Genomic DNA, 23,119 nt, shown 5'->3' on the forward strand with positions numbered 1-23,119 from the left:
GTTGATGTTATATGAGAAAATTAGAGAATAAGGGGAATGAAAATCTGAGCAAGACAAGAAAAATAAAGAGGCACCTTTTCTCCTCATGGCATCAAAGTACTGTTAGTTTTCAAGTCATGGGGAGCAGGCAGTCTCTCCAGTATTAATTTCGAGTTTATCATAGGCTGTCTGGTATGTACAGACATGATAGCATCTTTCCTGTAATTAAGGGTCAGACAACATTGTCACTGTCACCCCCCTACTATAATGGATTAGAACTTGCATAAAATAACTAGCTATGAGCTGAGATTTTATGGGCGCTCTCAGACCGAGAGCCAGCACTTCCTTTATTTTTAATCTGGTTTACTTAATTATAGGTGGGTCTGAGAGCACCACAAATTAAGGTTGTGTGATGCTCCCATTATACATCTCTATTTTAAATTGCTTTATCCAAGTCTAAGTATCTAGGCTTGAAGTTTTCCAGGGCTGCTGTCTGCCTTAGGTGGAATTATTGAAAAATTTCAGTTAAAATGAGCTCCATCACTTCTAACACAAATGCTAAAGAAAAATGTTTGGTTTATTTTGGGAATCTTTTTTTTTTTTTTTAAACTCTTTGGAAGTGATGTTTTGATTTTTTTTTTTTATATTAGCTTTGAAGCAGGGGTTCAATATTTGGTGAGAGGAGGGTTTTTTTTTTGTCAGTGGATGTGCTTTTTGCCTTTCTCGTGCAAATTTGGGCAAATTGTAAGTCTTTGAAAAATTGCAGTTAGCACACGTTCACTGGAATCTCTTATGTTTGTATATAATTTTAAGCTAATATTTCTGATTCTGTCTTTGCTAAGCATATTCCCACCCTTTGTCTGTGCAGAGGGTTGACCAGGCAACAAGTCCCTAAAAGCAGTTCAGCTTGCTCCGATTACGGGGAGTGAGAGAAGCATTTTTGTAATGGGATTGCACTGGGGTATGATAGCATCCATGAGGCTTGGGCACAAGAACTGCAAGCTGGGAACTTGTCTTACCTCTCCACCAGCCCTCTTCATCCACCACCTGTGTGCTGGGGAGGAGGGAAAAGCTGTGTTCTGTGACTGCCAAAGTGAAAAGGAAAGTGGGGACTTTTGCAAACAGTCTGGTAAGAATGGGCTTGGGTGAGGAGAAACTGGGATAAGATGCTGCATGGAGGAGGGTGAAATGGCTGATACAAACCAGTGTGGGACTGTGTTGGGAAGGGATCGATTGGAAAGCTCATGATAGAGGGTAAGAGGGGCAGTGCAGTAAGCTCAGGTGTGAGAAGCAGAGGCTGGGGATGGGGCAGGTCCGTGAATGAGGAAGAGCAGGGATGTGGCAATGCTGCCAGAGGAGCAGATGAGGGCTCACTGGTGAAGTGTCACCACCCAGCAAGAAGCCTAGAATTTCGGTTTAGGAACTCTTCAATTTTTCTGGATTTTCTGTCTGAGGAAGCATTAGAGAGACCTTCTGGCAGGCTGGGCCTCACAGATCCCTTGCGTGAAAGACAACCCACTCTTTCTATCAGCTCCACCATTAGCTCACTTGGCAAAGGTCTCTGCCGTAGTCCTAGGGCCTTTTGATGATCTCTGGGAATGCAAAATGATGCAATGTGATGTATTTTTAACAGGCTTTTAAAAAGCCTGATAACTTGCACAGAAAATTACTTTAAAGACACATTATTGAGGTTGTGAAGTCAAGCCCACACAAGGTAGGAAATGCCAGAACAACGTTGTGCTGTGTACCATTAATTCAGGCTCTCTGAACACTGTGAAATGATCTCTGGTGCTCTGATCACATCTGTCTCTGGCTGATGGGATCTCTGCCATATTCAGAGGATATATGGATAATTTATGTTTAGTTCCTTGTTGCTAACTTAATAAATAAATAGAATTATTTCACGTGCTGTGTAATCATGAGGTCTGAGCATTTATCCAGAGCTGTCTAAAGGGAAGTGAATTGTCCCTGCAGTCTGTCACAGCTGCTTATTTGGGACTACAAGAGAGGAAGATGCCTGGAGGTTTGTTCCAGTAACTCTCTTTGTCCTTGCTTTGGTACCTGCCATACGTATGTTGACAGGCTGGTCTCAAACAGGAGGGTAGGACTGTGTTTCCCACCTTGCCTTCAGTGAAGGAAGAGATGTCTCAGGCTCAAGAGCACTGGGAGCTATTGAACCTTCTGAAGCAATTTTGTTTTTCTCAGGATGCAACTTCATGCAAACCTTGTTGGCAGCTGGTTCTTAATAGTACTGGGTGGCTCTGCGTGCGCTGTTGCTGTTGAGGACTGTGGTATAAGAGCTGAACCCTAAAACCAGTTCCCTGACAGAAATAGATATCAAGCAAGTTGTGTGATAGACTGCAACTTCATGGATTAAAATGTAAAAGGCAGCTGAGGTAGGTATGCTCTAGTGGGAATGCAACATGGCTTTGCCTGCACAGAACATCCCTTGATGTGTATGCTAGATAACATTTTGGGAGTTCACCCACTATAGCACTGCAATCCCTTTTTGACCCTAGGAAATAATGACCCCACGGCCTAGTGAGAACCTCCTTTATGTCAATGAAAAGAGCGAATGATCAGGCTCCCAAGCAGACTTTTCTCCCTCAATTTAAACATGAAACTGCATCCTGCATCCATACAATTATTCCTGGTACGTAGGAATGGTTGAGCTGCGTACAGAGACTGGTGCCATGTTTTCTGCAAAGGGAGTTGCATCACTAGGATATGAACTCACGTAACAATTAGGAAGGCTAATTAAGTTGAAACTTCATGTCCTTTTAATTAAGCAATTAAGGTGTCCATCTGCAAAATTAAGATACGTAATTACTTGAGGAGGGAGGAAAAAGACTTCATGAAATTTTACTATGGTTTCTGAAAACCTTGTTTCTGGCAATGCTTCTGTTTTTGCAAACTTCAGTTCCTGGCTGAAGCAAGACCATTTATGGGCTTGAGGTGGTACCATTTTCTTCTGTATGCCTCACAATATCTGTTAGAATAAACAGGCACTTGAGGAAATCAGTCCTTAAGGAAGGTATGGTGCCAGTGGTCCTAGGGAGCGAAAGGAAGGCATGGTCTGTGGTAAAGGCAGTGGGGTTGAGATATGAGAGCTGAGCTCTGACCCAGGCTTCTTGCAGACACTGTGTATGGCCTCATATATGCACCAGACCTCAGATCTGCTGTGGACAGTCCTCCTGGTGAGGAGACCACCCTTTTTGGTCACGTGGGATGGAGCTCCCACCTCCTTTCCCAAGGGCATGTGTTGCTATAAGGAGGCAACAGCCTCTGCTGCGGTTGACCTCCACTGTTCTATTTAAAGGTGTAGCGCCAACAAAGAGGGGCTGAAGCTGGATTTATGACTCTTGTTCATTTCCTCTTTATTTGGAAAAGTCACCGCCCAGTGTGAAGAGGTTGCACTCTGAGAGAGGTGATGAAATATTGTCATTGACCTGCTGTACAGACCATCTGTCTCTCCTAGAGCTACTCTGGAAGATGGTGAAGTGTGCTGCTTTTTCTGTATGGGCTTTTTAATTTAATTGGCCTTGAATCACTGCTAATTTTTTAAAACTTATATCAAAGCCACCCTCAAAACTTTAAATACACTGTGACGACCTGAAGCCTTATTGCAACCAGTCCCTTGAGACTATTGGTTCTCTTAAGATAAGAGACACTAAAGAAATTGCTCAGCAGACCAGAACAGTATGGATTAAAAGATGATTGCTAACAGATAGATGAGGTATAAATTTAATACTGGGCATATAATTCGGCCTTTCCTGCACATTATTCCTGATGTATTAGCAAATATTTCAGTGAAATAGTATCCTATGATCATTTAGGTTTTGCAGCTGGAAAACATCTGCCCCAGTGGAGGCAGATGGTGCAAGAGTGTACAATGTCTTCTGTTTTCTTGTGCAATTATATCAAAATTAAGGCACTGTGAGTGTATGCAAGTGATTAAGGAGAACAAGTGTTACATAGAAGTGCTCATTATCTCTGAAACTGTTGTTATAGACCTACAAATTCATAGTTAAAAAGGTGTAGATTTGTTGAGCTTGAAAATTAAATTGCAGTACTCAAATATCCTTATCCCAAACTGACTGAAGTGTGTCTTGAATATTACCTTTAAGAATGAACTGAAATTATACTTGTGGATATGCTGTATCTCTTTTTGGAGGTATAGTAATAATTCCGTGTTCTGAGCTTGATATTCTACACAACCAAGTGTATTTTCGTTCAGCAAAATGCTCTGTTTCCACCAGGGGTACTGCTAGGTAACAGTAAAGGGTAATTGGGTAACCTCTGTTGACCAAGGAAAAGGGATTTACCTTCTCCATTTTTCTCTCCTCTGTTTTGTGAGAGTGTACTTCAGGACCTAGCTGTCTTTTGGGGATGGACAGCTGATTTAACTTGCTCTGTTTTTCTTTCCGTGAGTATTCTTTTCAGAGGTAATAACCAGAGGTGGCTGTATCCTTCTGGGGTGGTATCCACTTTGGCTGCAATACTCACCCACTTGCAAGACCTGGGTTCTGTGTGTTCCTCTGTCAGAATGGGACCAGATAATGATTTTCTATCTTGGATGATATCCTGAGCATGAGACAAGAGGAAAGACTTATGTGATGGCAGCTCTCCAGTGACCCTGCTGCAGTATTCATAATGCAAAATTTCCCAGAGAGAGTTGAGAACAGAAAGTCGAACTCTGTAGCCAGCTTGGGGATGATATCAGTGTTTTGGTGAGACTGCTCCCAGGAATGCTTGTATATTTTTTTCATGAGCCATCATTGTAATGCTGGGGAGGCTACCATTATTTTGTATGTTATCACTACTCTGTGAGCAAAATGCATCCCAGTGTTAACTGGAATCTAGTGTGGGTATATGTAAATAGAGACAAAGAGGTAAGAATGCATGGTGATTATTTCTTGTTTGGCAGGCATTATGTCAGCAAAATACTTTGTTTTCCCACTCAACCTTGCAAAATAATGTACCTCCCAACCCTGAGATTAAATAACATCACTTTTTTTATCTCAGTGTCCTAGTTTATAGTTTTCAGATATTATTAGGTTGTGCATTGCTTACATGTAGAAGGAATGACACACTTTTTCTGTTGAGAGAAATTTGGGGTAATTTCAATGATAAGTTGAACTCTGTGATGCAGAATTGGAAACTCTGTAATGTTATCTGCTACACAAATTGATGGCAGATTGTGTAATACTTTTCCTTGCAGTACTGATCAGTACTGACCTGGCTGGGCAGATGGCTAGTTTGGTTGATTATATATTCATCACAATTTATATTAATTATCTGTTTCTCCTTATTTTTTTGCATGGTCTTTTGTGAAGTTAGTATTTCAGAGAACTTATATCTGCCATGCTGCAGATATGTTGCACAGGAATGTATTTGGCATGTTAACTTTCTTTTAACAGTTGTGTTTAATATATACAGAGAACATCTAGCTCTGAGAGGCCATCTGAACATCTTCAAAGGGTTATTGAATTGTTCATCGATCTACTTCATTACTGCTGTTCCTCTGGTTCCTTTTGATGTCTTGTCACTTTGTTCAAAATATAATGCCAAGCTTTTAAATTAATAGTTGTGCAGGAAGCCCTACATGTGTAAATATTAGGGTATGTTTTTCCTTTGAGTGAGAGTGTGCTAGATTGTCCAGTAAATATTGCTGCCATCAGAGTGTTATCTTTTTCATGCCTCTCACTTTACATAAAGACTCCTTCCTATCTTCCTCTTAAGGAAGCTGAAGTGTCTGAGGTTTTATCTTTTAGGTTTTATAACAGTCTAATCTCTTATTCTGCCAGTAGAAGCTTACAGACTCGTTCCCTGATTAGGAAAATAAATTTGATTAATTTTCCCTCCTTTCCTTTCATCTTTTCCATGTGTTTCTCTTACATTTGTTAAATTTACTAGCTAAAAGTGCCTGCTGATTCCCCCCCCCCTTTCATTAATTTATTTATTCACTTTTTGAATCTTTTTAAACTTCTGGAGTAGACAACATTCCATGGCAAGGAGTTCAATAGTTAGTATATTTATTTCTTGGGAAAATGCTTAATTTTTAATCCTACCACCTGAAAATTCATTTGTGGATTTTATGATTAATTTTTTAGTCAATGGGTAATAATTCTTAATTTATTTCGTTAAGATGTGCAGGATCTTAAAAATATTTGTCATAGCATGCATCAGTTGCTTCTTTTTTTTTCACGATTAAGATTGTAGCCTGTTTGCTTATTCCTTGTACAGAAATTGTTCCATATCTTTGGTCATCTCCATCATCACCTCTCAGTATCTCTTCTATTTCTAGATTTTGCATTTGATTTATCCTTTATAGTTCGTTGGCTGATCTTCTACGCTTAGTGTGTGCCCACAGCAACAGCAGGAGGTTGCCTGATATCAGATTAATTTTTGTGATAAAATAATGTAGAAGAGTGTTAAGTGGCAGAGTGAGAAATAAGACTTCCCGCTGGTGATAAGGCAGGCTTGGAACTGTTTCATTTAGATGTCCAGACAAGTGTCTTTGCCTACAAGTCAACCCTGCCTGTTTGCACTTGTCCAGCTTCTAGCCCACCTCCCCTTCCCAGCAACAAAACCTGGATGCTGTTTTCCCAGTGCACTGAGTTCCTGGTTAAGTGTGTGTCATGGGGGTGCTGAGTAACCGAATCACATAAATCAGCTGGTTCAAGTTATCCATCCCTTCTGCTGAAAAGGCAAAGGGTTGTGCCACAAAGCTGTCAGATTCATGTATTGCTGGTGTTCACTGTGTGTTATACAGGACTATTTTTTTTTTCTTTAAAGAAGCTCACAAGCTATTACTTCCTCTCTCTCCCCCACCCAAAACAGTGGGAATGAACTGAAATATTGCAGAGATGGGGGGAAGCTCTAAATATTTAGAGTTGCAGAGTGTAAGCTATTCCATTAGAAATTATCAAAGGCAAGGTTACCTGTGCAGTGTTAGATCCTCCTTCTTCGGTACATGCAGCCCCATCAGTCTTTGGTCACTTGCATACTCTTTTCTTTTTTGTAAAACTTCAGGTATTTCAACAATACCAGAAATATTGTGAAATCATAGGCTAGAGCTGCATGTGTTTATTGGTGAGATTCTTTTTTATTTCTTTTTCCCCTCTAACTGGGCTCACTCTTTCGTTTTTATATTTCAGTGTGTAGCTTGACTACGGGGCTTCTTTCTCCCATCTCATTGTAAACTGTGGTTCCTTACCTTTCGAAAACCTACTTCAAACGTAACTGAATAAAAAGCAATGGAGACAACCATGTTAGGAGGGGGGAAAGGAAAGCAAATTCTCAGCTATGTGGAGCTGCCAGTAATGTTCAGAAGCTGACAATGATGAACTGCTCATCTAAGCATAAATAGTCTTCACAGTCTGTGTGTTTCTTGCCTTGTGAAACTGGGCGCACTGTACTCATTAGTTTTGTTCCTTTTTAAATATTTGGTGATCACACAGTTTACTTTGTCTAGTGTAAGCCTCTGTTGCAGTCACTCTTCCCTTTGCTGTACATGAAAACCAGGAGTCTACAGTGTGTCTGGTCTTTAGTGAAACGAGCAGTTAACAGTAGCCCAGGCTGGTGTTTTGTGATCTGCCATGTATTTTACACTGAAAACATAAAAATAGAATCCTGCAAAATTGATGGGTTTCCATTGACAGGGATTTTCATCTTTTTCACTGTTTACATACTGAAGATGAGGACTTTGCTATGACACAAAGACACTTTAGGAAGATCTCAAACAGCAGCAAAAAAAAAATCCTCTCTTTGGGGAAGATGTATCATGTAGGCTGTTTTGTCATTTTAAAGTTAAAACATTTCTTTTCCCAAGAGTATTAGCTGAGGAAAACCTCATATTTTTTAAAGCAGTTAAGTAGCCAAGAAGTCAATACTATGTATAAAATGTGTAATAAATGTTGACTTCTGTGCCTTTACTCCATGATACCCTGTCATACTTGAAATAGTGTCCTTGCAGAGACTCGAGACACATCATTTCTATTGAGAGGGTTTGTGTTTTTGGAGGCTTGTACTGCCCCATTATATAAAAAAAAAAAAGTTACTATTTAAAAATGATCAAATCCCTATCTTCTGGTTATGATTTTTGTAAAATATCTTCACAAAAGAAAACCCATTAAGAGAATGGGTACTGTGCTCCCAGAAATCTCTGGAAATGGAAGTACCAAAAGCTACTAACTTGATGTTTAAGTCCCATTTTGCTTAGCTGATCACATGAGATCTAATTCTCTTTATTTTATATATTTGACTTCACAGCACTATTCTTTCCTTTCCCTCTTGCTGGAGGAAAGGATCATTTTCTAACACCAGCTCTTCTTTTTTCTCCTACCTCTTCACTGAACCCCAGGAATTGTGTGCTGTTTGCCCATTAGGTTAAACCTGCCTGCATCACGTAAGGTCATTTGAAATGAGGCATTTGTTGATTACTGGAACTGAAGGAGATGTCCAAGTCATAGCAATGCATTAGCATAATCTACAGAGTTACCAAGGCTGTACAGTGGGATTAAGAGGGAGCCAGCCCATCGGGATCTGAGGGCACGGCTTCTTCTGTGTCTCTCTTATGTCATTAAGATGGCCTGCGGACTCAATAGACTAAAGCAGTTGGTGTTGCAACACCTGCACTATATGCAGTTCACAGTTTTTATTTTGCATTAGATTTAATTTGCTCGCCAGGTCTAAGCAGTCTCACTGCACTTGGGATTCAAGCTGAATGACTGCTTATTACTGCCCTGATAAAAGGTGAAGGATTGGAACAGAGCTTTGAGTTCAGTTTCCTCTCACAAAAGCGTGGTTTCATGTGCCAAAACTGCCCTGGGTACAGAACCATCATGTAGAGGGAGAGCTTTAAAACTATACCAATGCTCTGATATAAGGTGTTAATATAGACATAATAGCCTTTAATAATCTTAAAGATCTTTTGCCCAGGTCCTCCCAGTGATGGTGTTCAGCATGATAGTATTTAGTATTACTGTGTCTTTTGGTAATCAAAGCTGCTGCTGTTAGCTCCTGCTCTTTCAGGTTCACTAATTGAAGTCCATTGACTTAAATCCATTGTTTGTATTAAGAAAGGGGGAGGGGAGGGGAAAAAAAAGGCTCTGGGGTTGGGTTTTATTTTTTCCCTTTTTTTCCAGTATTGTCCCTGTCAATGTGCCACAGTTTCATCTGAAACAAGGGATGCATGAAGCTTTTCAGTCTGGGTTTTGTTTCCCCGTATTTTTTATATTTGTTTAATTTCTGACTGGCAGCTCTAAAAATCACTTAATCAGCATATCTGGCCCAAATACTAGGCTTGACTTGAACATACTGGCACTGTCTTGGCTCATGGACAACAGAGACTAGTTTGAATTCTTGTTCTGTGATCTGTATAGGTAGAGGTGATTGAAGAAGAAAATAATAGTCTGAAAATCTGTCTTGTTCCTTTCCCAGCTGTGCCACAGAAGTCAAACCCCAAATGCTTCTTTTGATCTCATTTGTAACCTCACATAGCTTCGGAGAGTCACTTCTGACTTATAAGACCTTCTGTGGGAAGAGGAGCAGTTCTCTAATTCCACTGCTCAATTTGCAGGCCTGTGTTTGAGTCCCTTGGTTCTTTTGCCCTCTCTGAAGCACCAGTGTATTACATTTATTTCTGTGACCTGAGGAGCTGCTGAGCAATGTCATCTCATTGGCAGTTCTGTTTAGCCGATACAGAAAGCATCCTCTCCCTCCTGAATCTAGGGAAGTCATCTGAACTTGTTATTGTGGCAAGTCCTATCATGAAAAGATCAAAAATTAACTTACTACGTTTTTTTTTTTTCCCCAGGTACTCCACATCTGCATTCTCCAAACTAAGCAGAGTCGGGATCCGACATCCTCCACCTCTTCCTTTCATTGGAAATCTGCTCTTTTTCAGTGAGGTAGAGTATGTTTTCCTTTGTATCGATCCAAAGTGATGGGAAGAGTGGACAGGAGGTAGAAGGAATTGAAAGGAATCCTACACTTCAGTGATACCATCTCTTCCAGCATTTCCCTCTGGAAAGGACAAGCAAAACTCAGCTTTTTGAATGAATTAGTAGAAGCAGTTGTGTGCAAGCAGCTTTAATTTCAGGGTAAAGTAAACTTGAGGGAAAGAAAATGTGTAAGCTTCTGCAGTTAATTACTTGAACTTTTTCATGGAAGTTCATGCCCTCAGTGAAACTAAGTTATGTGAATAGAGCAGATTATGTTAACTAGCCCCAACTGGTTTGTTCTGAGTGGTTTTGGCTCCTATGACCTTTCTGTTTGTTTGTACTTTTGCTGATTGTATACATTTATTTTAAAGCTTTTAATGTTGCTTGCTCCTAAGCAGTAACTGGAGTTAGATACTGCAGAATGCTGTTGCTCTGTGCCCCAAATACTGGAACTGGGAGAAGGGGATGTACTGGGATTCTGCCTCCAGATTTCATTCCCTTATTCTCACCCATCTTCTTTCAGTAGCCTGCTGATGCTACATTTTGTTCCTTGCTCAATTTCAGTAATGTTGCTGAGGGTCCAACATATCTTAATAATGAGGAGCTGCCATTTCTCTGTTTGGATCTTACAGTAAAATCTCTCTAGTGTGTCTCTGTTGCAGTCCAACAACTTTTCAGGAAATCTGGGCCAATTCCAGCTGCTGCCCAGTTTTCTCTTTTAAGTGCATGGTCATCAATACCCATGCTGAGATTTGAATTATTAATGGGAATATATTGCTTCTTACCTTGGTCTTCATGGTGATTGTTCTGTCGATATCTGACTCATTATTAGATAAAACCCTTTTAAATACCGCTTTTGCATGTACATCTGATTTCATTTAGAAAATAGCATAAAAGGTAGACTTAATCCGCTCTAGATTAATTTGAACTGGAGTTGGCAGGGTGACTTTAACTTACAAGGGTTGCTGGTGGTGTGGAATACAGACCAGTTCACCTTCACTCTTCTGGTTTCAGTTCATCTGGGTGGCATAAAGCTACTCATTCTGTAGCTCCGTGGTGGTGAAATCCGCTCATCATTAGTCACCTGCTAACACTTGATGTAGGTAAAGGTGCCTAGAGATTAAATTATTTTGATACATTGTAGATAGGCTTGCCCTGTGCCAGTGTACAAGTGGCAGGTTTCTGGGAACTAGGATCCAAAATGATCATATGATCTGTTAGGCAAATTTCATTACCAGAATAGCATTCATTAAATTAACTTAAAGCAGGCTACTGAAAAAAAGACAAACTTGATTTTCCTAACTTTTAGGAAGAAAAATAAAATAAAGGTAGCTGAGAAATTATATCTTGGGATACCAAGAAATAACAATTCCAAATAGGGTTTTGAAACAGAGTCGAGTGATGCAAAGCCACAAGCACTGCCAGGCTGTATGTCCAACACTGTGACATTTCACCATCCATCTTCCTTACCATCCTATCACTGCCAGTAGAAACAGGCAGGGATGAGTCCAGGCTCTGCAATTTTTCTTTCTTCCCTCATATATTTTGCCATTTTTTCTGGATCTGCTCCTGTGGCTGCTTTCTTAGAATAGTGCCCATAGCAACGCGCCAGTAATGGGAGCACTGCTTTTATACTGCAGGCTGTTCTCTATGAGAGCATTTTCAGGGACAGAAGTGCTCTCACTGCAGTCAGTAGAGGACATCATCCACTTTCCCTTTCCCAGCAGGGGGGAACCAGAGGTTGCCCATCACCATCCTGGGAATAGGGGTGATTTTAGGGGTTTAGCTGCAAGCGGCACAACTGTGCATGAGCAGTGGCTTGTTAGGGCTGGATTTAATTTTTTTTTAATAGAAAGTAGCAAAAGGTTTATTCCTTTTTTTTTCTTACATCTATAATGTTAAGAAGTTCTTGCACTTCCTTGTTTATGCAACCATGTCTTTCCACTGAACTAGCTTTTTAGACAGGCTTCCTTTTAAATAGGCTAGCTCTTTCTTAGTATTGCTAATGTTGTGCAGGAAAAACACATGAGCCACACTCCCACTAAATCATCAGACTAGTGCTTTTCAACCCATGAACATTTATTTCAAAGGAATTAATGAATGGTGACTAAGAGGAATGAATTGATATGTGCTGTATGGCAATCTGCATATGTGTAATTCATACATTTCCAATGTCGAATTTGTGTCTGCAAAGTAACACAGGTTGAAAAGCCCTGAACACCAGTGAGATCTAAAAGAGAATAACTGCAACATATATAGCCTTGCAGTCCAAAAGTGCCCTCATCTCATGGTTTTTGGCTTTTCTCCTAGAAAATGATTGCTAGAAACTCTAAAAAAAAAAATAAAAAGGAGAGGGTGTTCCTTTGACATAGTAGAGTAAATCTAGGACCTGAGAATTTAAGAAAAAAACATTAAATATCAAAAGCTCTCAAGAAAATTGTGGGAGTAAGCGGCATTTTTCAATTTGTAATGGCATAAATTCAAGGATTTGCTTGTCTTCTCCCTTACTTGGGTGTAAATCACTTCTACTGAAATAAATGGAGTTTTCCTGTTTTACTCTACTGTACATGTGAACAGAGCTTCAGGCCTTATCATCCTTTTTTTTCCTTGCAATTGTTCTTCTGTAAATATGCCTGAAAACAAATGAACAAAGCAGGCAGGATTTGACCGGTAGTACTGGGTTGTGGGGTATTTAATAAACTTTCAAAGGTATTTTAAACAAGAAAATGTTTTGTCCATGAGACTTTTTTTTAAGGAATTATTTTAGGAATTTCTTGAACAGTATATTTTCTTTGAGTAAAATAGGAGTTGCTGTCAGTATAGTGTTCTGAGAGAGGAAGAGGAAGTGTGGAAAGTTAAGGGGCTAAGGGAAATGCAACAGCAAAGACCTATCTCCATCACAGAGAAGCAGACTTTAAGAGCTGACTTGGGGAAAACAAAGTTATTTTACTGTAAGTCACCCCTTCTCTCTCAAGTACAATAAAGGGAGATAATCTCACTCTGAAACTAAAACATATCCAAGTTAGTCGGCCTATCTCAATAATGAGAAGATGGGAAATTACTGCAGTTCTGCAGCTGGGAAATTATCTGAGTCCAAGATATTAGATTAAAAATTCTTCCATTGTATGAGAACAATTTGTGGTGGGCAAGTCTGATGTAATAGTAAATATGATTAGGCTGTTTAAAAAAAGCAGCATGTTCAATTTTTTCCAATAACTGAGCAGACTTGCAGCCGACAGGCTGCTGTTTTGCTACAAACTCCTGACTCTTCCCCCACCTCTCCATTTACTGCATTTTTCCTACAAGTCTGGAAAAATGTGAGGGTTGTTTGTGATGGCTGTGTTATGGGAGACACAAGGGTATACACACCATGGACCTTCACACATAGATCTGCATGGACTTCAGAGCAGCTTGTTCCAGAAAAACTAAACCAAAATTTCCTATCCATTCCCAGGCTAATGATTTCATTATGTGACAAATGCTCTGAAAACGGAGAAGGCGCACGCGCTGCATCACCCTTTCTCCTCAAGACCTGCAGCAAACACTTGACCTGTTGCTATGGCTGTGCTGCGCTTTTCTCTCTCTTTCCCATTTCTTTCCTAAAAAGACAGCTACACTGATTTTAAATGTCATAGGCTCTGACATTTACACAACCCTGGTTGCCCGGTACCATACCTGTGTGTGCTGCTCCCTACCCGGCCTTCTGGAGAGCCACGCTGTGCTGCAGCAGGCTTGGGGCCGGCCTCTCTGGGGTTTTAGGGTGGTGGTGGGGGTGTGGGTGGCTGCCTTGCTGTGGTCCTTGGTAGGTGAGATATGTAATTGTGCCCAGTGTACGGTTGGGTGGTGTGCTTTGGGTCCTTGTAAAAGCATGATCATGTGTTGCTTTCCTCCTGTACTCCTAGCAAGCTCCAGTGATGCCTTTGACTGTCTGTGTGCTTGCATCCCTGCCTTGCATGTTAATGAAAGACATCACTCTCTTTAGCTTCTCTCTGCTTGGACAGGATACTCTTTGTTTACTCTGTTTATTTCTGTCTGGCCTACTTGTAGATCCTGGGTTACCCCAGAGCGGCCCATTTCTGCTGAATGGAACTGGGGGCTGTGTGGGTGCTTTGTCTTGCTTTCAGTTTGGGATCTGGCTGGGCTGTGTTGTTTTATGGCTGATGGGTGGGAGTGGAGAAGGGGGGAGTGTAGGGAGGAAGCAGAGAGCAAACATTATTTTTTTTTTCCCACTATGCATCTGCCAAAAGCATCCTTTGAGTTGGACGTAAAGAAAAATAAAAGGCAGAGTCCTTGCAGGAATGAAATTAACCCCATGTCTAATTTTCAGCCTAGAAAGCAGTGTGTGGGTGCTTAGAGAGACTGCAGTGTTTACTGTTCTGGAATTTAATGACACAGCATGTAAACCTAAACAAGGTTGGAGAGAGGCAAGTGGTGAGGGGAGCAAAGAGGGGGAAAGGAGGAAGGGAGGAAAAGGAGCTCTCAGGCTGTGGACCTGGATTGAATTACAAGAATAGTATGGCTTATATTGACAGTGAAAGCCTGCATGTGGTTTTGCGTTGCTTCGTGCAGACAAAGGAGAAGAATGGGATAGGGAGCGTGTGTTTTGCAACTTGATAGCTGTCTGTGTGGAACCAGAAAGGGTGGCTGTGGCATCACCAACCAACCTGTCTTTATCTCCTCCAGTTGACTGTGTGCGTCTGCTGTAGGCTGCTGACTGCCTGAACAGACCTTGCGGGGTGTTCCAGGTCTTCTCTTATGTCCTGGGAACACCCCCAGCCTAGACTGGGATGCCTGTACATGCATGTGAGGCAGATCTAAACCTAGCCATGTCACAGTCTGCAACGTGACAGAAAACCTGGGGTTAAATGAGGTTTTATTTGTATATTTCTACATCTATAAAGTGTGTCTCTCTTCTCTTCAAAAATGTGTATTTTCCTAGTCTCAGCTGATACTCTGTGCTACCTCCTTTGATCAGATGTTAGCATTGTCACATAACCTGACAAAGCCAGTGCAGTATCTGTGGGAACGTAATGCAGGAAATCAAGACATCACAACTGTCTGTCTCTCACTTGGCTAAATGCTGTTGCACCCTTCAGCAAGAGCAGGACTTTAGTTTCTCTGAAGGGCATTGGGTGGAGCTGTGCTGTGGCTCACCCCAATTTCTCCCTGATGGGGTGTCAGCAGGGTGAGCAGCCTTCTGGGGGAGCAGCGTGCACACCTCAGAGACCCCTCTGCAGAGGCACGACATCCTTGGCTTTTTTACATTCAGTGTTTCTGATAACTGTGTTTGCAAGATATCCCTGGATGTGATGTCAACTTTAAATAACATTATGGGAGTTGGAGACAGTGTCAGGATACACAAAGCAACTGGCAGGTTTTATGTGACAGGAAAAGGAGGTGAATCATTACTGCTTTGCTGGTGAATAATAGTGACCCAAGAAATGAAGGTGGTAGTGGTCGTGAGAGATGCTCTTGCTCTTTTGGACTATACTATTTTTTCCTCTGAGGGAAGAAACAAGTCCTTTTTGTATTCCAAGGAATGGTGGTTTGACTGTGTGGCTTTTGCCTAGAGAAGCTCTGACATCTATTTGCCGTGCAGGGTTGGGTAAGTGTTTACCACAGACCTCAGCAGTTGCCCCTAGAAGGAGATGCAGACTTCATTGATGAGCATTATCATGGTTTTGGTATTCCTTAACCCATATTTTGGTGGTTCCTCTTGTCATACTTTATGCTTGCTTTATTAAACGCTGCATGAGGTGAAGAGGCAATGGCTGAGGCAACTGCTAGCTGTTAAGTGGAAAGGGGTTATGTTCTCTGTGGCAGCACAGCAAGTGAGAAGAGAGACTCCCTGATCATGCTCCTGGCTTTCCCCAGGCTCTCAATGTGATTTTGGGCAAGTCTGATGGGGGGAAAGCTTTATTCTTTTTTGGGTAAGCAAATCTCTTTCTTTTGCTTCACCTTGGGCCTCTTTTAGCCCCCTGCAAAATGGCATAAGATGGTGTTCCGGAATAGGTAGGTCTGCTTTTTCATCAGATTATGGTGAAACACTTGGAACAACTTCTCTGGGGACTTTGTTAGATTTGGGGAGGCTGGTATCACTGCTGTCTCGAATGGACTGGGACACTTGAAGGCTGGAAGGAGTATAAATATTTTCACAATATTCACAGAGCAAGCGGGGCTGTGAATTAATGCTGGGCCTGAATTCTGGTCTAAGAGTGAAGGTATCTGGGTGAGGTGGGTCCCCAAGATAACAGTGCTAAAGGATACTTCTCTGCTGTTCTATGCCAGCCTGTTCTTTGATGGGTTTTTGGTGGCAGCTGCAAATGACTGCCCAGGATTTGTCAGAGCACAGTTCTGTATCATTAAATTGACATGTAGCTCTCAAGAATGGTGTAGGGGAAGTTTTGCCACATGTTATGTCTATTGGAGAGTGTATTTGCATAACTCTCTGGAATTTGCTATGTAGCCTTCTCTTTAAGCAACATGTACTGCTAAATTAAAACCAGCTCTGGCATGACATGCAACAGCAGTGAACACAAAAAGTAGTGCTATGCAGTAGTTGGTTTGAGAAAATGAAGATAATGTATAGTTGCAATGTAGTAGCATACAGGTAGACCTACTGTAGTCAGTTAAACTGCACTTTACCTTGGGCTCCAGAAGAAGTAGGGACCTTGGAGAGCATCGCAGTAGTGATATGGTTGAATAGGAGGATAGTAGCTGTTGTAGTAAACTCAATGTGCTTTTATACATGGACTTAAAAAAGGAGGACTATTTCTTAGGCATGATTGTCTTCTCTGCAGTTTTGTCTGTAGTCACATCAGTGAGGCACTGGCCTGGAGAGGATGGGGTTGGACCAAATGAAATCTTTTAGTCCTTGAATTTAAAAGAGCAATAAACTCAGGGCTACAATGAATAAAAGCAACTCTATTATTTTACATGAATTTGTAACTTTCTTATACTACCTGTCAGTTTGGAGTTTAGTAGCTTCATATGCTCTTCACCTTCTTATTGTGTTGTGGAGAAATCCATATTCAGAAAGCCAGTTCTTCTATGTCAGCAAAACTAGTACATATAATAATGGCCAGGTATCAGTTATAATGCTAAAATTATAGCAAGCTCAGATTGGTTGTTGAGAACAGTTGTTATCCACGAGCCAACAAATTTAGCAGAGTCTTAACTTCATTAGCAATGTCTAAATGCATTAGCCATATGCTCCTCAGCATATGGGTAAATACATAACAATTTATTTTCATTAGGGTTTTCTTACAAGTGCTGCTAACCTAAGCTCCACTGGAAATGTTTACAGCATGACATGTCTTTTCACATAAGAAGCTGGCCTTCTGTACAGCAAGTCATCCTGAAAGGGTGGCAAGCAAGACACTTCCCCTGTCCTTTCTGGGAGTAGGCAGGTGCAGCTGCTGTGGGTCTGATCCGCTGCAGCTAGCTAGGCTTGGTTTCTGCAAGGCTTTATATTAAAATGAGTAATCGAAGGCTTTGGGGAACTGCCTCTTCAAACATGTGTAGTTAATTCCCTGGTACTTGCGTGCTGCCTTCTGGTTGCGTACGATGTACCTCGGCTGGCATCACCTCCTGGTACCTTTACTTGGATGTAAGACTCATGACTTCTGGGTTCTCCCTGCTTCCTCCTTGCCCCAGGAAGGATGTAGGGTTGAAATATAACTTTCCCTAAGAGGGACTGAGTGTGAAATGAGGTCATACTCATGGCCTGTGCTGGGAAGGGTAGGGTGGGTTTGTAGGATGGGCACTGGGTAAGGGCTGCGAGGAGCAAATGTAAATGAGCTGTTGTGTGCTCAGGATTCTCCTAATTTCTCAGAAATAAATGAAAAGTTATTTTCTTGAGGTTTTTTTTTTTTTTTTGGGGGCGGGGGGGTTAAGTATTTATGCAGCCTGATCCAGAAATGCAAGTTGCCTAGAAAGACATTAAAGTATAAGAAAGAACTGATCTTATCAGAGAGGTATAAAGTTCAAAAGTTAATCTATTTCTCTATGGCCTTAGAGGCCTTGGCACATGTCTAAATTTAGATGGTAATGTGAAACAAGAATCAGCTAGAGTTGGATTCCAATCAGGTTTGTTTGAGAACTGATTGGGTTTTTATTGGGTGGTTTTTTGCTTGTTTGTTTTAGAAAAGAAAAAAATTTCAACCAAAAGTTTAAACAAACCTGTGTGCTTCAAATTGCTATTTTTCCTATTTGTTTTTATCACCATGCAATGCAGTGAAATGGATCATAGTCTTGGATCATAGTCCTTGGACTTTTTAACTTTTCATTTTGTTTGTTAATTATTAACCTTTCTTCCTGCTTACATTTTGTAATTTTTTAATATTCTATGAATTTTAGATAATTTATAATAAGTCAGGGGGAAAAGTGAAGTAGTCTTTGGACAGTTGCACAGGGACAGTTTCAAATATTCAGGCAGTAAAAAAACCTCACTGAACACTGGTGCCTTTTTTTACCCTACTAAAAGAAAATTGAAAATTATAAACAAAAGAAAAAGAGATTGAAACTTAACTATATGTTTCAAAATATTCTCAAATACATATTTTGAAAATGAACTATGCAAGAAATAAATATTAAAATAATTGCAAAATTAGTCTTGACTATTTGATGAATTTCCGTAGTTTTTGAGCATTATATCTGATGGCTTTTTTTCAGTTCTCTGAGTATACAAAGCTGTTAACTTTCAGAGGCAGCGTGATGCCAGAGGTGGTTTAGGTAGGATTAGTGAAAGCTGGGCTAAAGGAGCCATAAGAAGTCACATATGATGATAAGTTGAAATATTCTCTGGGAAGTTGAGTGGGACGTTAAACATAGTGGTTATTTTTCTGCTGAGTGGGGCTTTTCCTGTTCCACTCAGGAAAAGGGAAAAAGATACATGGCAAGAGCAGATGTTGGAAGGAAGAAGTGTTTCTTTGGACACGCAGAGAAAGGGGATGGGGAAACCCCAGTGTCTCCACTGATTTGCCTCTGTTTGCTTCTATGTCCATATATTTAGAGGAAACAGCAGTTGATAAGCTCTGGATAGGATAAGGGACCTTGTGACTCTAGAGAGTAGTCTAGGAAAGAAGTACAAAGAGGTATGAATAAGAGATTGGTGATTAATGTATGATTTTTGCAAAGGGGTGAACTCATCTACCTTGATCTGTTAAAATGCTGCAACATGTGATGTGTTGTGAAAAGTATGTGACAAGGCAGAAGGAGGAAGGGTAGCATTTGATGTATCCTTATTTTTGTTCCACTTCTGAATGCAATCTAGGACAGGAACCCCTTGCAGCCAAGATAGAGTGGGAAAGGTGCTTGATCACACAGAAGGGGGAAATGGGAGAGCTTTGGGGGAAAAAAAGCTGCAGTTGGTGACCTTATACCAGAGGTCTCTATTTTAATAGAGTCTCATAAAGTTCATCACAGATAGAATTAGGGACCTTGGAAGTATCTTGTAGTTATATTTGTGTTTATATTTTTCACTACCTTTTTTTTTTCTCCCCAATGCCCCAGGGAGCCATCTCAAAGACCTCATAAACGCGAGATTTCATTTTCTAATGCTATTTCATTTCCTGGATGGAGGACCTGCCACAAGAAGACCAGACCTCAAATTATAATAGCCCTATAAATAACTCCCTAAGGCAAAGGGGAAAAAAGAAAGCCTTTGAAAGACAACCGCAAATGCAAAAATGGAGGGTTTGGGTTCTTGCAGAACCAGACTAAGGAGTTGTAATTAGGACATGGTTAATTTTGGGGTTTCCCTGTTTATCTCTTTGCATTGTTTACCTACAAAGCTATATCTCAAAAGTCCTCAGAGGTCTTCTGCTTGAGCTTAATTTTCTACAGTGTTTTGGTGCCTTTTGACCTGTCTTTAGAGCCTGCTAGAAAATGGAGTTTCCAGGTAAAATTGAAAACAATCCAACAAACTGACTAAAACAAATACAATGATGGATCGAGCAAAAATAGTCTGAAAATGCAACTTTTTCTTCTTTCTGGGTGAAGTCGTTTTATTTCAGCAGACCCAGACAGTCTGCCTCCTTTCTACTGGAAATCTGTGCAGAATTGGCACATTGACTAGAATAAAAACATTCCCAAGGAATCGGCGTGTTCTGTCAAAACATTTGAACAGCTCCCGTCTCCCAGAGCACAGCACTGCTCCGGAGCCGGCATAGGGAGCTCTGCAATGTGTGGTGCAGGCTTCCCCTCCAACCTCCCATCTCAAATCTACCTTTTCACATATTTACGGGCCAAGTGTTTCAGGTTCAATTATTTTTAGTTGTGGAGGTGGTAGAGAAGGAGGTTTATGAGAACCTTTTGCACTATGATGAGACCTGTGTAAGGGCTGTCTTTTCTTTGTTCCCACTAAGGCTGTGTTGTACAGAGAATCATTTAGGTTGCAGAAGACCTTTAAGATCGAGTCCAGCCATTTACCCAGCACCATCAGGTTCACCACAAAACCATGTCTGTAAGTGTCACATCTACATGTCTTTAAAATACCTCCAGGGATGGTGACTCAACCACTCCCCTGGACAGCCTGTTCCAGTGCTTGACAGCCCTTTTAGTGAACAAATTTCTCCTAATACGTGAGGGAAAAGTCATGAAGGTAAGGTTATAGGATTCCAGTATCTTTCTGTAGCAGGCTGGGTCAGTGTACTGGCCAGGGACAGCTGGGCTGGCAAATCTGAGCTCCAGGGGAAGTCCTGATGTGCAGGGACGGGATTCTCCACCAACAGATGTCTCTGTGCCGTGCCTCTTTGCTGCTGTATGACTCTGCTACAAGTGAAGTCAACCTCCAGCAGCAAAGTTCAATCTCTGTGTTGGGGAGTAATGATAATTGTGGTTTTTTTTTTTTATTTGATTAATTTTTAAAAAATAAAATTGTAGTCTTTGGCTAGAAGGTGATACATAGCAATTACAGTATTTAACTATGCAAACTGTGATTATACTCAACCTTTGCAGCAGGACACTGATTACTTTACTTTTGCTAAGTAGTATCTTAGTCCCCTAGCACTGAAATGAAGGGGTTTCGCTGGTGAGCTCTATTCTGAATGAGACTTGTAAATTCAGGCCTGCAGCCAATTTACCAGAGGTGCTGTCTGTCTGTTACTGAGACCAATTGCTTAGGAATGTAATTGTATCATTCTTGTTACTAAAACTGATATCCCCTGCCTGACTGCAGCTAAATGAGTTTTTATTTTTGCGGAATTTCTGGGCTGTTGCGTGATAAGGCATTGTGGTGGACAGCATGCAGTCAGTGGTTTGAAACAAATGGGGTTTTTCTTCTTATTTGACACAGAGGTGTGTATTAAGCAATACTTTACTGTGCTTGATGCAGTAGCAGATGGTGTCCTTTAAGGCTGCACATGTGACAGTAGCCTTTTAGAATGAGTACCATACCTGCTTGTCTAAAGCCTCATTCAGCAGAAAAATAATTTATAAATAACATAAAAGTAAACAAGGTGAGAAGGCAAGCAACCCTACGTATGTGCTTATCTTGTCCGCTGTGGCGCACGCCCTCGTAGCAGTGCAGTGCCATTTTATACAAGTGGCATCACTGAGAAATGTGATGGGAGAAAAAGATCTGTGCCAATCAGAGCAGGGAGGGCAGAGGTGGCTCATAAACCAGCCCTAGATCTGCTTGGGTTAGTGTCAGCACAGCAATCTTGCAGGGGGTGGGCTGTGAATGTGCATTCCTAACTCTATTACTTATCCCCTGGGCCAGAAGGGCCAGATGTGTTGCATAGGCAACATATTTAATCTGTGAATGATCATTCCTGATGGATCCCCTCCAGACAGTCCAAAAGTTACATTACTGAGCCCCAGCCCACTTCCATAGAAAGGCAGGACCACCCAATCTAGTGCCTTTAGGGAAGGGAGAAGGTGGAATTGCTGTGATCTCACATTTTATCAAGCAGCTGAATGCTCTATGGCCAAAACGCTTATGTACTGGTGTCTAACCCAAGGCAGCTAAAGCCATGCTTAGGCACCAAAAAGCATAAACATGTGATTGTCACAGGAGTTAACAGGTGTTGGTACTTTCAAACGTTGTTGTAACTCCTTTTATTTAGTTATGCAAAGTCTAGCCTGCTGCACTTCAAAATTTTATCTTGAGCATATATCATCCTGAAAAAATATGGTCAACTTTGGGAGTCATGTTTCTGGAAACTGAGGTTTCCTGTCCCTGGAAAGTTTCAGGGTCATATTGGACAGGACTCTGAGCAACATGATCCAGTTGAAGATGTCCCTGCTCATTGCAGGGGGGTTGAACTAGATGGCCTTTAAAGGTCCCTTCCAACCCAGATTATTCTATGATTCTATGACTGAGGAGAAGGCAATTTACCACAGTATGGCCATAGGGGAGGGGAAAACCTGTTAAAATACTTCTATGAACAATTATGGCAAATATATGTGAAAAGGCTTTGAGACCTTGCCCATCTCTTTGCTAGGAAGGGTAACAGGCTGCAACAACAGTGTCAGAATTGAAGCCTCTTATTATAATATATTATTGTCATGTAAAGATCTGAGACTTGGGTTTGTGCAGACTTACCACTGTCCTAACACAGGAGCATTCACTAGCTATGCTAAAAAGCTTATCATCTGCAGGGGCAGACTTGGAAGACAGGAAGCATACTTGCAGTTTTATGGGCAAGGAAATGAAAGGCTGTGGCTATAAAAATTTTCCTTCACCCGCCCACTGAGACCCATAGCCAAGTGCCTGCTGTCTTCACTGGGCATGGGAGCAGGTAGCGAGTGACTCCTCTGAGCTTGTGCAGGAAGAGGTGGCAACAAAGGCTGTGGGCTGCATCTGCATCCAGTGGGCTATGGCACAGTACCACAATTGATGCCACCTTCCCAGAGTCCCCTGTTGCTGCAGGAGAAGTTTATATTACATGTAGGAGGATAATGCCTCAAAACATCCCCACTGGAATAAATAAGCATCTTAAGTTGGGAGTTCAAACACAACTTGCTTTTCTACTACTTTTGTAGTCAGTCTCATAATTTTAGTTTGGCTTAGGGAAAATAGAAATACGTGTTAAATTCATGCTTAAAAGATTGCCTCTGTTCAGAGAAATTTGTTATCCTTTTTCTCATTTTCAACAAGTAAACTTGCTTTTGCAGCAGAGATTTTGACATTAAGTGTCTTGATAGAATAATAGGCGTGTGATGGATTGCAATCTATTGCCTCAAGACTT

The 23,119-nt window shown here is 41.1% G+C and overlaps 1 protein-coding gene across 4 annotated transcripts in view; it reads left to right on the forward strand.

Annotated features, from left to right (window-relative positions):
- The window catches only part of TBXAS1 (thromboxane A synthase 1), a 264,202-nt gene that overhangs the window by 77,435 nt on the left and 163,648 nt on the right, over nt 1-23,119 (forward strand). For 3 of the 4 annotated variants that reach the window (XM_064654786.1, XM_064654787.1, XM_064654788.1), the window contains one exon: nt 9,800-9,893. In XM_064654786.1, the coding sequence (XP_064510856.1) occupies nt 9,800-9,893 (94 nt within the window). Of the gene's footprint in view, nt 1-9,799; nt 9,894-23,119 lie in introns of those variants that run through there. The other variant, XM_064654791.1, reaches the window with a different exon arrangement.

The sequence above is a fragment of the Pseudopipra pipra genome, chromosome 5 (assembly GCF_036250125.1).
Source record: "Pseudopipra pipra isolate bDixPip1 chromosome 5, bDixPip1.hap1, whole genome shotgun sequence".
In the NCBI taxonomy this organism is placed as follows: Eukaryota; Metazoa; Chordata; class Aves; order Passeriformes; family Pipridae; genus Pseudopipra; species Pseudopipra pipra.